The sequence below is a fragment of the Carassius auratus genome, chromosome 6 (assembly GCF_003368295.1).
Source record: "Carassius auratus strain Wakin chromosome 6, ASM336829v1, whole genome shotgun sequence".
In the NCBI taxonomy this organism is placed as follows: Eukaryota; Metazoa; Chordata; class Actinopteri; order Cypriniformes; family Cyprinidae; genus Carassius; species Carassius auratus.
Genome location: NC_039248.1, coordinates 27,805,654 through 27,820,210, shown reverse-complemented (window position 1 = coordinate 27,820,210; position 14,557 = coordinate 27,805,654). Strand labels below are relative to the sequence as shown.

Here is a 14,557-nt window from a genome sequence, read left to right as displayed (position 1 = left end):
ATGTCATGTGATGCTCAGTCACTCTGTTAGCAAGGGTTTTTTTGTTTTTGTTTTTTTTTACCTCCTACATAACGCTCTACTGCAAAGCTTTACTTTGTGCCGAGAATTTCAATTCAAGACTTCTTTTAATGCCTCTTAACTCTTATCTCATGCCAATTTATGGGTTTCTGTCATCAGCATTAGAGCTTTCAGACTCCAGGGTTCACAGTTAGAAGGAGGAGTATTTTCCTATGACTGACAAAAACAGAAGCATAATTTTCTGCTCAGGCAGACACGGTGTCAGCTGAAAAGCACAGGGGGAAGCCTGGAGATCCACTCAGCATGCCTTTGATCGCATTACGGCTCTTCTGGCCTTCAATATGCTTTCAATTTGTGTCAGATTTCCCCCTCGTGCTTTAGCATTAGCATTTAGCAATCATCTGCTTGAGTGAAATCTCGGTCGGCGAAGGAGAGAACGGCTGGGCTTTGATGAGGGGAAAAATACTGGTAGTTTGCAAACAGGGAAAGTGGGTAGGTTTTTAAAATAAGCCAGAGCCAAATTTTCAGATCAAAGAAACAGTTAAAAGAAGCCTGGGTCGCATACTGATTGCATACTGATTATTCAGAAATCACTACGCTGAGGTCCTAGAGACTTTGGCTTGGAAAATGCACAAGATGACAGGTCGTATCTGAATTTACATGGGCGTGTAATTTTTCAATGTCGAATATATTTTTTTATCCTATATGTTCACGTGCAGAGAGCGCTGTTAAGTAGGCTGTTTGTAGACTGATTTGTTTCCTTTTAAAAACATTGGTCTTGGTCTGACATAGACAAAGGTGTTTTTTTTTTCACAAATACTGTAAAAATGACATATTGACACATTTAAAATCAAATGGAATAAATTGGACAGTGTTACTGTAACAAAATGTCCTAATTATAAATTTTTTCCCCTTTTCCATGGTAAATTGTTATGAAAATGTCATGATAAGGTCAGTTGTTAAACTGGTAAATGCAAAATCGAATAAAAAAATGGGGGGATACATAATTGAAATAATAGGATTAAACTCTATAATTAACTGCTAACTTTATGTAATATTTGGTTTAAAATAAAATCAGGTCAGAACATAATAAAAGGGTTATTTTCTTAATCCATCTACCATTTTCATTTTTCAGCATTACAAAAAACTAATTAAAATGTAATTCTGAGTATGTAATCTGAATGAACAACTTTGCTATTTCTTATTTAATTAATTAACCTAATTATGGCTACATATTTTGTACTGTATTTTTCACCCATAGAAAAAAATGCCCTCTGATATGACATCATATTTGAAATATTCCTCTTGTTTTCTCTTTTTGTAGTTGTGTGCTAGTTTAAAATCCAAAATCTGTGACCTCTCTTCCTCAGCAGGACCTCTGAGGAGAGGCCTGGAAAATACGAGACACTTGCAGAATGAGTCAGACGAGTCCACAGTGCAGTCTGACACAAATGTGTGTGTGTGTGTGTGTGTGGTTGTGCATGTAAGCTGTTTCATTGTACTTTGAGAATAAGACCCCTCCTATAATTACATGACATGTTCAACTGAGCCTAGGTTTAGCAATATTGGCTTATGAAGATAAGGCAACTTGATGCTAACATGTCTTTAGTTTCACCACTTCATACCAACACGACCACATCACCTTTGAAAATCATTCCACATTCACAGGCAGACTAAAGACAGATTTTCAGTGGTTCAGTGCAGAAATCATTCATCTGGAAATGAAGAGTACAGGAGTATTTGTGAGGAGTTTTTGCTGTGCCATGAAGTGGAAAGATCACCCGGAAAAACAAAGAAACCCTTTGTATTCTCAGCTCGGTGAAATACAAGAAGGTTATCAGTCTATGCTTTGACATACAGACGAGATATGCAAGACTTCGACTAGCTTTCCCTGTATTTTAACAACCACTTCTTGAAAAGCCTGTTTTGAGGCTGCAAGGAAAATGATGTTCAACTCTGACATTCATACAGGTGTGTAATCATGCAGATTGCAGAATTCTTTTCCTTCTATCTATATTGCATTCTCTCTCCTTTTTTCTCTCTTTTTTTTAACAACAAATTGCTCCAGTTGCTCAGAGTATGGCATACCTGGCAGTCAGTAAAAACCATACAGCATCAGTCGTCCTTTGAATCAGAACCAGAGTACAAACTAAGAGAACAATCTTAGTTTCTGCATGTCATGCATTTTATGTGTAAATAGAGGTCGGGTCATCTATAGGTTTTTATATTAGATGTTTAGCTAACTATGCTATATGAACATTTAAGCCGAACAGTTTGCACCACTTTAATTCCTTTAAAACAATGACAACTGAAAGCTATTGTTTTGTATATTGGTTTGAACTCAAATACAGTCGAATCCATTTGTAAAAATGTTCACATATTGCAATTGATTTCACCAACTGTCATCAAACGCTGTGCTTTGAAGTTTCCATATTGGCTGTTACAGAAGTTTTCACAGCGACTGAACCAAAAGGTTTGTTTAACATGTTTGACAGTGTCAGAAAATGCATTCTGCCCACCATATGTTGTCCTATTAACTTCAAGACAAACACATTTTTGATGCTGTTTGTCGTATTGTTGATTCAAGGATAATAATACTGTCTGTGCTCTCTGGATAAATATATTTGTGTATTGTCCACATTCATTTACTTGTTCTTTGTTTGGAGCATCAAGAAACAAAAGATCTAGTATTTAAAAATGATTTGTTGTCGAAATCCTTTCAAGAAAATAGAACATTTGGTTCACAGTAGACTAGCTCCTATGAAGTGAAAGCTTAATTTAGGCAAATTCGCAGCCATGTTATCCATTCTTATATATATATAGTCCATTTAAAGGCATAATCAACCAAATATTTAAAATGTCATCAGTTACTCTTCATCATGGTGTTCTGAGCAAGCAAGACTTACTTTCTTTTATTGAACATAAAAGGAGATATTTTGAAGAATGTTAGTAACTTATACATTTTAGGATCCCTTTGACTTCCATGGGATTAATTAAATTTGATGAATCACTATCGCTTTAATTATATTCAAATGTCCTAAATTGAACAACAAGCTCATAGGGTCCCTCATAGAAAATAAAACAGCTAATGTTAAGTACCTCGTTTGAGTGAGCATTTGTAGAAAAAGGAAACTAATTCAGTACCATTTTGAATCCTATTTGTGGAAATTGCCTAGTGCCCAAACGTCTGTTTTCCCCTCCTGGCTCTTGCTTGTCAAGGCCCATCAATGCTGCTGTGGACCCATATATACACCTGAGGCCCTCCTTTCTTCCGCTGTACACTTCTATCCCTCTCTCTTTCCTTTCAGACCTTCTCCTTCTTTGATTCCCCACTTCACCCAGCAGATGTCTAGATCTTAAGTTGCACTCCTGCGGTTGGCAAGCTGGCAGACGTGTGCCTCGCGTGCCCGGTTCCTTCGAGCCCTGTGGGGAAACGCGCCTACCTGGGCGGCTCTGTAATTTTGTTTTCTCTTCGCTTCTTTCGTATAAGCGCACTTACATCCACGCAGCAAGGTCAAGCGAGTCTGGAGAACTTGCATGACTCTACATCTGCAGGATTAAATGCATTTACCGCCTCCGTTCAGACGAAGAGGGTGAGTTTGAGAACTGGAGAAAGGAGAGATTTGACGTGAAGGACCAAAATAAATATGTCAGACATCTTGCCATCTGCACGAGGGGCATTCCAAAGGGACTAATTAGCCAGCCGTGGTGGGCTGGATTGCTCGTTTGAAAGTGATTCGCTCTTCTTGGGGAAAACAGGTGGAGGAGTTATTTTTTTTCCTTCACTTGCTTTATTGCGTTTGAGTGGTTTGGCAATTGCACTTTTACTCTTAATGCATGTTCTTCTTTGAATATTTTATAAAATGCCTTCATTGGTGTCTTTAATGCTGTCAATCAGCTGCTGTTGTTGGTGTCCCTTAGGTGTATAGTATTTTACACAGATGATGAGTCAGAGGAGAAGCCGCTTAATAACTTGTTGGTTCTTTTCTCCCTCTGGTTTATGTTTATATGCTTTAACAGTGAGTCATACTACCTTAGAGGTAGCAGAGAATTGTGGGTCCACAAAGGAAAAATGAATTTTGGATCATTTAAAAAGTATACTATACTTGTCTGTGTAGTGTATTATGATTATGATTTCAAATAGCTATTTTCTGTCTGAATATATTTTAGAATGTAATTTTTTTTCATGTGATGCTAAGCTGTATTTTCTGCATCATCACTCCAGTCTTCAATGTCACATGATCCTTCAGAAATCATTCTAATATGCTGATTTGCTAGTCAAGACATATTTTGTATTATATCAATGTTGAAAACAGTTGCGCTGCTTCATATTTTTTGTGTAATCTTTGATGATTAGAAAGTTGAAAACGACAGCGTTTGTTTGAAATAAATCTTTTGTAACAGTTTGTATTGTCTTAGCTGTCACTTTTGATTAATTTCATGCATTCTTGCTAGATAAAAGTTTAAACCTTTTTTTATTAAAATCTTACCGATCCCAAACATTTCAACAATATTGTATACATTCACTGTTTATGCATTGTATATAATGCACCTTACAGCATATCATGCATAATATTTTATTTGACCAAATGAATAACAAGATACCTCGATCATACCCATAGTAAACCATGTGTTTTGAAGCAGAGGATTTGATTGGATGACATGAGAGCTTGCCAAAGACTACATTGTTTGTTTCTTAACACGATTAAATGCAATTGAAGGTTTGCTCTGCCCTTAAACCATAACATGTCCACTCAGGAAAGGGCTGTTGCACACTTGGGTTTGTTAAAAAAACATTCTGACCTCTTTGGCTCCTATTTACCCATGTCTCTCTTCAATCAATACGCGCAAGCCCTTTGGGTGCATGCAGGGCGACGTCAGCTATTTACAGTGTGTGTTTTCAATACCTCAACTCCAGTGACTTGTCAACGACCTCATAAGCTTGTGAACCCCATCGGCTTTGTGCGGTTATTGCGGGCAGAGAGGCTAATTGTGTGTATGGGCGGGAGGAAGAAAGCACGAGGGAAAGATGGAAAGAAAAGACGTTGGCTTGATAAATGATGCTTATGAGGCTCTGAATGTGTGCAAAGACTTGCGTTTTCTAATCAATTTTGGAAAAGCTCATTTTTTGCGTGTTTGTTCTTCACTGTTTTGTTTCTCTTAGAAGTTTAGAGTCTGTTGTAGTTCTACTATATATATATATTGATGTACTGTTCATTAATATGTTTAAAGTCTTTTTTTTGGCTTGCAAAATGCAGACCAGAATTCCTCAAATCCAATAGTACTGATTCATAAAACCCCTGCCTTAATCAAATCCTCAAATTGGGTTATTAACATGCTTCTGCTGTGGCCACAAAAACCAAACCAGTGTTCTTTTAGCGTAAAACAATGAAGGACAAAGAAACCTCCAGAGTCAGACTGAATACTGAACATATGCACAGTCTCTGCCAAAGACGGAGACTCACAGCCCCTCATATGAAGCCCGCCTTTGCTGTAATTTGAGGAGGGATGCTGGCAAAAGACATGAAAAGATGGCTGTGATACTGCTGTTGTCCTCCCTCCACAATCAGAACACAAGCTTGGCGTGGTGGCACGATGATTGCTTTTGTGTGTTCTGGTCTCTCCGGACCCCTCAAAGACAGAGAGGGAATTACTGGCCTGCAGCCTCTGATAGTATATCAAGATTACTGTGTTTTCCAGACAAGAGCGGACCACCGCCAAAGAGCGAGATGGTGTCACTCGCTAACGCATTTGAAGGATGGCTGATATTTGAGGAAATTAATGGCCGTTTGGAATCGTGTCTGGAGTGTTCTAAACGATCTCGCTTTTAGAGGATTTATGGATCTTTTTGTGCTTCCGAGTCGTTCGTTTGACCATGCTGACTGTATTTCAGAATAAAGTGGGATATTTGGTCTGACATTTACATGGCAAATAGGCTATTTTCTGGGTGTTTGTGCCAATTAGAGGAAACTGTAAAATGTTTTGTTTGGCAAATAGGGTAAAATGAGAATGTTTCCCTTCAGAAAAGTTGTATGGTGTTACATTTAAGTCAACTAGAAATCAAAATTGCCGTTTCATGACCTTTTGATACAACATGCCCTGATAATCTACACGATATGAGATGATATGAAGTTATCACAACGACAATAACAGGTTTTTCAGTTACATTTTGGACTGTAATACAATTGATGAAACAATAAAAATGTTAGTGTAACATTCATAAATATCAAACCACTGTTTTGGCTATCAAATATTGTGAGTAATAAATTGAATGATGAATTATATAATTAAAAAAATGTTTCTGACAACTTTTCCAAATTTAAGACTGTATGAAATTGTTTTGTTAAAATCTACCTGTATTATACTGTTGCCTGAATACGTTTAGAAAATATCCAGTCTTTTTGTTGTTATTGTTTTCATATCCAGATGGGTTTTTCAAATCTGGACAGCCACAAAATTCATGAAACTTGAATTTTCCAAATCTGATTCTAACTACATTTGGATTTAAATCTGAATTTTACATATGCGTCTCATTCTAGATGCTCTGGCTGCTCAAATCAGATTCCAAGTCATCTTTTGCAACACTTCTAACGCGCAATGATATCATCAAAACCGCTGGCTTCTGAAATGCCAGAAGTATTCATACTGGATTCAAACGAAGCTGAAGTCAGAACATTACAATATATCCCAGCCACTTCCATCGCTGAGTTTTGTGACTCAACGGGTGCTTATTTGGAGATTATGATGATGCATCTGTTTTGAAAGCCTCATTAAAAAATATGGGAGCACCTGCATCATAACCAAAGCAGCCCATGCTGACAAGTTGGTTATGTCTGGACACATAAATCTGATTTTATCACTTGCAATGTCTTTGATTTAAAGAAAATAATTCTAATAATTTGCTTGCCCTCTGATTACAGCCTTTGTGACAACTAGCCCCAGTTTCCATCATATCAAGTACTATAGTTTTACAATTTGATAGGATTAGTAAACCACAGTACTTATTTCCATGTGTTTGATTGTGTATTCAAAATAAATTAGCTGTTTACTGACTGTTTTCTCCCAAATGTCATTAAGTCGTATGTTAATTTTTTCTCTTAAGTTTAAACAGGTATTGTGTGTGTGTGTGTGTTTGTAGGATGCGGGAGCGGGAGCTGCAGCGTGTGGGCAGGAGATTGCTGCTGTTGGGCATCTGTCTGCTGTCTCTCTGGGGTCAGTTGAGTCTGGCCTCAACACATCGCAGCCATATTGGTGAGTTGCATGCAAACATATACACATGAACTTTAATAGGAAGCATTAGCGGAAACAGGGTATCAGCTGAGATTTTGTCCACTTGGCTGCTGTGTGTAGCATTGAATGAGCTTGACCTCCAGTTTCTGAAGTCCATTTTTTCCTGGAAATTCATAGAGAGTATTTGCTGTTCGTTGTACTAGAGTTTTAAAAAACCTTGTGCCACTCATTTTCAAAACGACCCATCTGACCTTGTGGATAAATGATGTTCCATGTGGCTTTACCTTGAATAAAAACAAACGAAAAGATCCGCACTTGTTTTCTCATGTTGGAGATGCAGGAAGAATCTGCAGAATATCCAAATGCTGCTCTTTTTAAGCTCCAGAGATTTTTTCGAGGTCTCGATTATGGTTCTTTCTTTCAGATATCTTTCAGAGAATTAAAAAGAGACACAAATGGTTGACAAAGCAAGATGAAGCTATAAAAAGAAGGTGAATAATAGGTTTATGTGATAATTGTGTTAACAAATCATTTTTCAAAATCATGCAGTCTATATAAACAATGTAACAAACATTGTAAATAAGGTCTGCATAATTTAGAGAAAAAAAAAATCTAATTTTAATTGCAGTTAAAGAAAATCATTCAAATAAAAAAAAACTTTTCTTCACAGGTTTTCTGTGCTTGTTTGTATGGCTGCACAATATCAATCCTTTTTTAAAATAACAACAACTGATAAACAGTTACGGTACTATGATTATCATTAAATTAATAAATGAAATAAAAAATATTACTATTGTTACATGAGGTTACTTAAAAATGACAATACTAATATTTAATACTTAATCTTTTTTCAAACCATAAAAACATCATGCTTTTATTTTGGCAGAGACCGGGAGCCCTTAAAGATTCTCTTTATAGCATATGTGTTTATTGAATTAAATCACTGCCTTTGTGATTTGATCATTGCATTAAGCCATATCACAATTATAGATTTTAATAATCATGCAGCCCTAAGCCATTGCAGAGATCTCCTTTTTAACCCCATCACTCTTGTCTGGGAGAAACCACTGAAATATAAAAGCACTGTAAAAAGTACTGTAAAAATACATTTTGTGATGTTTCTTTCTGAAGTCTCTTGTCTTGATGGGAGGGCAGAGTTAGGTCAGTGAAGCCCAGTTTCAGGCCAACAGCGACGCCAGAGGAGAAGGTGTTAGGCTTGTCACAGAAATCTTATTGTAAGTAGAAAGCAGCAAAGTGAAAGAGAAGGAGAACCCTGGGCAAAAGGTGGAAGATGTGAATACACATCGCAATAATGAGCCCCCATCCACAGGGGCCGAGTGGCAAACAGTAGCAACCAGGAGTGAAAAGAGAAAGTCATGCTTGAACACATACACACACAGACCTGAGTATATCCTTTCTCTGTGCGCCGAAAGCCACAGAGACCCATTGGGGACAAAGCGAAGCAACAGCGACAATTAATCTCCTGTTATCGAGTCAAAGGCCGACTCTAAATAAAATCATGCAGCTTTTCAGGCACAGTGACAAAGATAGCAACAAGTTTAGGAGGCCCCATCCTTCTCCCGGTGGATGTGTATACGTGCGGTATGTCGGAGGTAGAAAGGGTGATTGATTACAGCGTGATTTGGCCATTCATTCACCCTGTGGTGGGAAGAGAGTGGCTTTCCACCCGACGCCGGTTCTTCGGCTCCAGGCTAGCACAGAACTAATCACAGAGTAACTCCCAACGGCTCGGGGAGGTCAGGCCAAGGTGTTACCCAGTAAACAAACCTCTTTAGCCCTGCTGTTTAAGAGGAGTGTGGGCCTCCTGCTGCTTTAGAGAGTCAACCTCTCAGCAAACCCTTAAGAGAGCACAGATCAGCCCAATAACACCACAGGGACAACAGCAATGCCAGGACTTATTAGGTAGTCATGAGAGGGAGAGTGAGAGAGACTCGGTAAGGTTGGGAGAGATATGGCAGCAGATGAAAATCTGGCAACTTCAAAAAAAAAAAAAAAAATTATAATTATAATTAGAAATTATTCGAAATGCCTTGAAGTTCTTGTTGGTTTGGAGGTCTTGTTATAAACATGGCCAATTTGTGATTTTAAATGTTGATCTTTTCAAGGTGTTTTTTTTTGTTTTGTTTTTGTCTCAGATATTTATTGTGGATGCTGCTTAAAAAAATGCACTGCAAAGTAATATTCTTAATTTTCTTAATTATTAAGTTATTTAAATATATTAACTTGAAAACAAAATAAACACAAATAAATAAATAATGTACATAAAATTTGTTTACATTATTTTTCACACAATATTGAGATGACACAATATGCATTACATTTTTTCTTACCCATTGTCATTTTTTGGTGACACTCAATTTGGTGAGGTGTATTTTAAGAACAAGACAAAAAAACAAATGTGCAGTGCACTTTTTGGCAAAAAATACTAGTTGTTGGAAAGAGTAAGTTCTTATTGGAAAAGCAACACTATTTTGAAATCAGTTGAGCTACTGTTATACTACTGAAAACTGTACAGTAAGAACTGTAAAACTGGCATTTATACCAATAATAGCTCTGATAATTTGGCCCTGAAAGAACATGTTGGGAAACTCCATTTGCTCATCAAGTAAACTCAGTGCTGTCTAGAAGAAACAATTGAGATGATTTTTTTTTTGTCCTATGTGGGTGATCTTGAAGGAGCCATTGCATCCGTGTAAAATCATAGAGCAATAAGATCATCTCTTACTGTTGATTAGATGGAATGTTTCCCTCCTCTTCTCTTTAAATAGATGCGTCTCTATATTAATACACAGCAATCAAGCACTTTCTGATTTGTTAGTCAGTAGCTGCAGGGGGAGATTCTGCAACGCATGCTGGAATAATGGAGGCGTGAAAACCACATTGCAAGAGCTGATTATCAGATTTAATCTGACAGCTGGTCTCTTTTCTTCAGATACAGGGCTTGAAGTGATACACTGTGCAGGTCATAAAGTTAGAGATGTAACTGTTTCTGGAAGAATGTTCTGTTGATGATAAGATGAAATACGGCTCCAAACTGAATTGAATTAAAAAGGCTATGAGATCATCCGAATATTTCACACTGCAAGGTTAACTTGCACATACCCACCTACACGTTAATGCTCGCATTTGTTTAATTACCTTCTGTAACAAACAAATCTCCATATTCATCGGGAAGAAGGAGGCGGGAACCGGCGCACAATCAAAACTCATTTTAATATTCAAAAGTAAATACAAAACGGCGCACCAGCCCCTCACGGACGACTGGTGCGCATAAATAAAAACCAAAACATAAAGTAATGTCCCAGGCCTGGTCCTCTCTCGTCCTTCGCGGTCGTCGCTCCAGTTTTATATCCTTCCATCTCCTACGTGGGACTCGATACTAGCGGTGGGGCTCAGGTGTAGCTCATCTTCAATCACTACACCTGGCCTCACTCCTCGTTCCCACGCCTCTCGGCCCCGCCCCACTCGCCACATACCCCCATCGCCCCTCGCAGGCCGGGGGGTACTCCCGAGACTGCGCTCTACTCCCCCCCCCCCCCCTTCCCTCCGGGGGAGACCGCTCACGGGGACCTGCGGGAACCTGGGGGTAGGACAGACGAGGCGAGAGAAAAGGAGATGGAAGGAGGAGCGACAGGGACGAGAGAGGGGAGAGAGGAAAAAAAAAAAAAAAAAATCCGGTTCCCAGACGCACTGCTGCTCGGCCCTCCACCAGCTGGGTGATCTCCTCCGCGGTGCCCGGCGGTGGCACTGGACGGCCCTCGGCGGACGGCACGACACTCCTCCGCCGCCCGGTGGACGGCGACGGCTCCTCCGATTTTGGGCAGCGGCAGGAGTCCCCCGTTCCCTGCCCCTCCGGATTCCGTCACGGAGGCAGCAGGCTCCGGCCCCCTGGCGAACGGCGCCGACTCCTCCGCTCCCTCACGGACGGCAGCCGCCCCTCCTTGTCGTGGGCGGTCGGCAGCAAGCTCGCCCGTCCCCGGCAACTCGCTCCAGCCCACCGCCTCGAGCGTCCATGGCGGCACACACCTCGCCAGCTCGAGGGCACCGCGGATTCACCACAGCGGCGAGGGATCTTCAGCAGCGCGTCCCTCCTTCTCCCGGGCTTCGGCACCACTGTAACAAACAAATCTCCATATTCATCGGGAAGAAGGAGGCGGGAACCGGCGCACAATCAAAACTCATTTTAATATTCAAAAGTAAATACAAAACGGCGCACCAGCCCCTCACGGACGACTGGTGCGCATAAATAAAAACCAAAACATAAAGTAATGTCCCAGGCCTGGTCCTCTCTCGTCCTTCGCGGTCGTCGCTCCAGTTTTATATCCTTCCATCTCCTACGTGGGACTCGATACTAGCGGTGGGGCTCAGGTGTAGCTCATCTTCAATCACTACACCTGGCCTCACTCCTCGTTCCCACGCCTCTCGGCCCCGCCCCACTCGCCACACCTTCTTTGTCTAAATAAATAATAGTTGACATTAAATCGTCAAGGCTTGTCTCTCCGTGTGATGCAATTAGCCCCTGCTGGTAGATTTCATAACTACACCAGAACAAGTACAGTATCAAGTACCTACACAAGAGGTTCTTGACATTACCTCACTGCAGGTATTATAGGTCTTCTTCGTTGATATTATAAATTACATAAGGTTTCTTACCAGCATTGTTCAGTTAAATTCACTTTTAAGAATCATCTTTAAAGTAATTTCCATATTGTCGTACATGTTGCCTAGCTTGACCCTGACAGCTGTATTTCAACCTAGAGTTGGCTCGCATGTCTACAAGGGAAATGATGCATGCCTCAGTGCTATAACTAGTAATAGGGAAAGAGAGGAGGAAGACATCTCGACATTCGGACTGTGACGTTCTGGTGTCTGCAGGGCAGGTCAGTGTTTCCTCCTCGTGGAACACATTTCACAGCGCACTGGGCTAAAAACATGTGTAATGTTTGAGGAGGTGGTGAAGATAGATAGATAGATAGATAGATAGATAGATAGATAGATAGATAGATAGATACTGTATGATTCAATAAATTAGATATATGTAAGATAGATACAATAGATAAGATGGATAGATACTGTACTGTAGATAGATAACAGATCAACGGATAGATAGATAGATAGATAGATAGATAGATAGATAGATAGATAGATAGATAGATAGATAGATAGATAGATAGATAGATAGATAGATAGATAGATAGATAGATAGATAGATAGATAGATACTGTTAGGATACAATAGACACTATAGTTTAGATGGTGCTATTAGGTAGATATATAATAGATACTATAATGTACAATAAACTATAGATTAGATGGATGATGGATGGATACAGATTGTATTCTATAAGATACAATAGATACTGTAAAATATGCTAGCAAGGTAATTTAGATTAGACGGTTAGTATTTAGATAAATAATATAGATACTAAACACTTGTAGATTATATGGATAGATATTATATATAGATAGACTTACAGATAAACAGATGCTAAAAGATATTATAAAATGCAGTAGATAATATAGAACAGACAGACAGACATGGTATAAATGTTTGACTCAAAGTGGTTTGACCCAAGTACTGGATGGGACATTTAAGTAATAAATGTAGATGACTGTTGCCTGACAAGGTGAAAGAAGTGAAGGAAAAGTAGCCAGCAGTTTAAAAAAACATCCAGAATTGTGCAGAGGCGAGGAGAGGGTGACTACTTTTGAAGCAGAAGTACAGTATACTGTAGATATTTTTTGGTCTCTACATAATGAACTTCCATGTTGTTATTACAGCAGTATTTTTTCTGTAGAGCTGCTTTGAACGCTGTCCATTGTAAAAAGTGCTGATATAAAAATGACTATTTTCAAATATGGAAAATAGTAATTGTTAAGCTTGACAAAGTGTGATCAAACTGGACTGAAACATCAAGTATATAAGCTAAAGCAAGCATATTGAAACATATTAAGCACTATTTTAACAATTTTACCTTTTTTCCTTTTATAGTCTGTATAAGTGAGCTTGTGTTCCTCCAGCACTAGTTTCTTGTCATTATAGCTCATCTGACTTTTCACACAGTAATCCTTGCTCATACATAAGGCTTCACCCTTGAGTAGCATCTCATTAGTAGCCATTGAGGCTCCCTGACGGTCAGTCTGTGACTCCGAGCAACATGATTTTTTCTATTTTGGTCTGGAATAAAAGGGGATCATAATGATTTTAACTGATGGAGGCAATTAGCAGGGAAGTGCTGACAGCGGTCTAGCGGGCAGTGCCGAGAACAGCGTGTTAACATCGGCATCATGAAGCTTTTAAAATTACTCACTGCAGTTTTATTTTTTTTTCTAAAGTCTCACATTCATATGTTCTAGGACCCTGCAATTTTCGCCATCAATTTAGAGACGAAATGTGTGACAGGTGGGGTTTATTCATCCTCTGGCTGAATTACTGTAAATAACTCAGCTTTGGATTTTTTGGGGGGATGAATCTCATGCAAGATTGCCTCATGCATTTCTACTTAAAGGTGAAGACCCAAGTCTGTGTTTGCTTTGCAAGACCCACTTTGCATGAAACATATTTTATTGGACTGTCCAGCTTTTATTATTAGTATACAATATATTTACGTAGAAGCTCACTTAAGATCCTGAGTAAGATTTGTCCAACAACAAAAAAATACAATATGTAAATGTAAAACGGATTGTACATTCTTAATTATAGTATTTTTCTTTTTGTTTGGATTTTAGTTTAGTTTAAGTTGGTTTAAGCTTTCTTTTTCTTTATTAAAGAGTGTTTGTAATATACCTTTAGTTTTAGTATACCATTTAATATATAGCTTGTCAGTTTTTATTACTAGATGTCAGAAATATTGATCATATTGAAAGCAATATTCCATAGTAAGGCTAAACAAGGAAACAAGCGCTTTAATTGATTTCGAATGCACACAAATACCTTTGCATGATGACATTCAATCAGAGTTTTGGATTTCACTCAGTTAACTGCGGCGCTGATAATGCAGACTATTCTTTTTTCTCACGGTTCATTTGCACACCTCCAGTAGAGTCACATTTCATGGTTTGAGCATGGTTATATTTTCACCCAGCTGAGGATATGTCAGGAAACTCAATAATTCTCTCTCAACTCTAATAAGGAATTCCTTGCTGTTATTACCAGAACAGATTGATGGCCCCAGATCGTAAATTAAAGATATTTGCTTTAATAACTGTCCCTTTGAAACTACCCACTCAATAAGTGCAAGTAATAATATGATATCAATCCTGGAAGACATTTACGAGCAGGCATGCTT

General features: G+C 38.8%; 1 protein-coding gene across 2 annotated transcripts in view; it reads left to right on the top strand.

The window, feature by feature from the left end:
- LOC113105123 (protein FAM19A2-like) overlaps positions 1 to 14,557 on the top strand; it is a 75,070-nt gene that overhangs the window by 42,489 nt on the left and 18,024 nt on the right. For both annotated transcript variants that reach the window (XM_026266253.1, XM_026266251.1), the window contains one exon: positions 7,157 to 7,269. In XM_026266253.1, the coding sequence (XP_026122038.1) occupies positions 7,158 to 7,269 (112 nt within the window). In that variant the 5' untranslated portion in view covers position 7,157. The remainder of the gene's footprint in view (positions 1 to 7,156; positions 7,270 to 14,557) is intronic.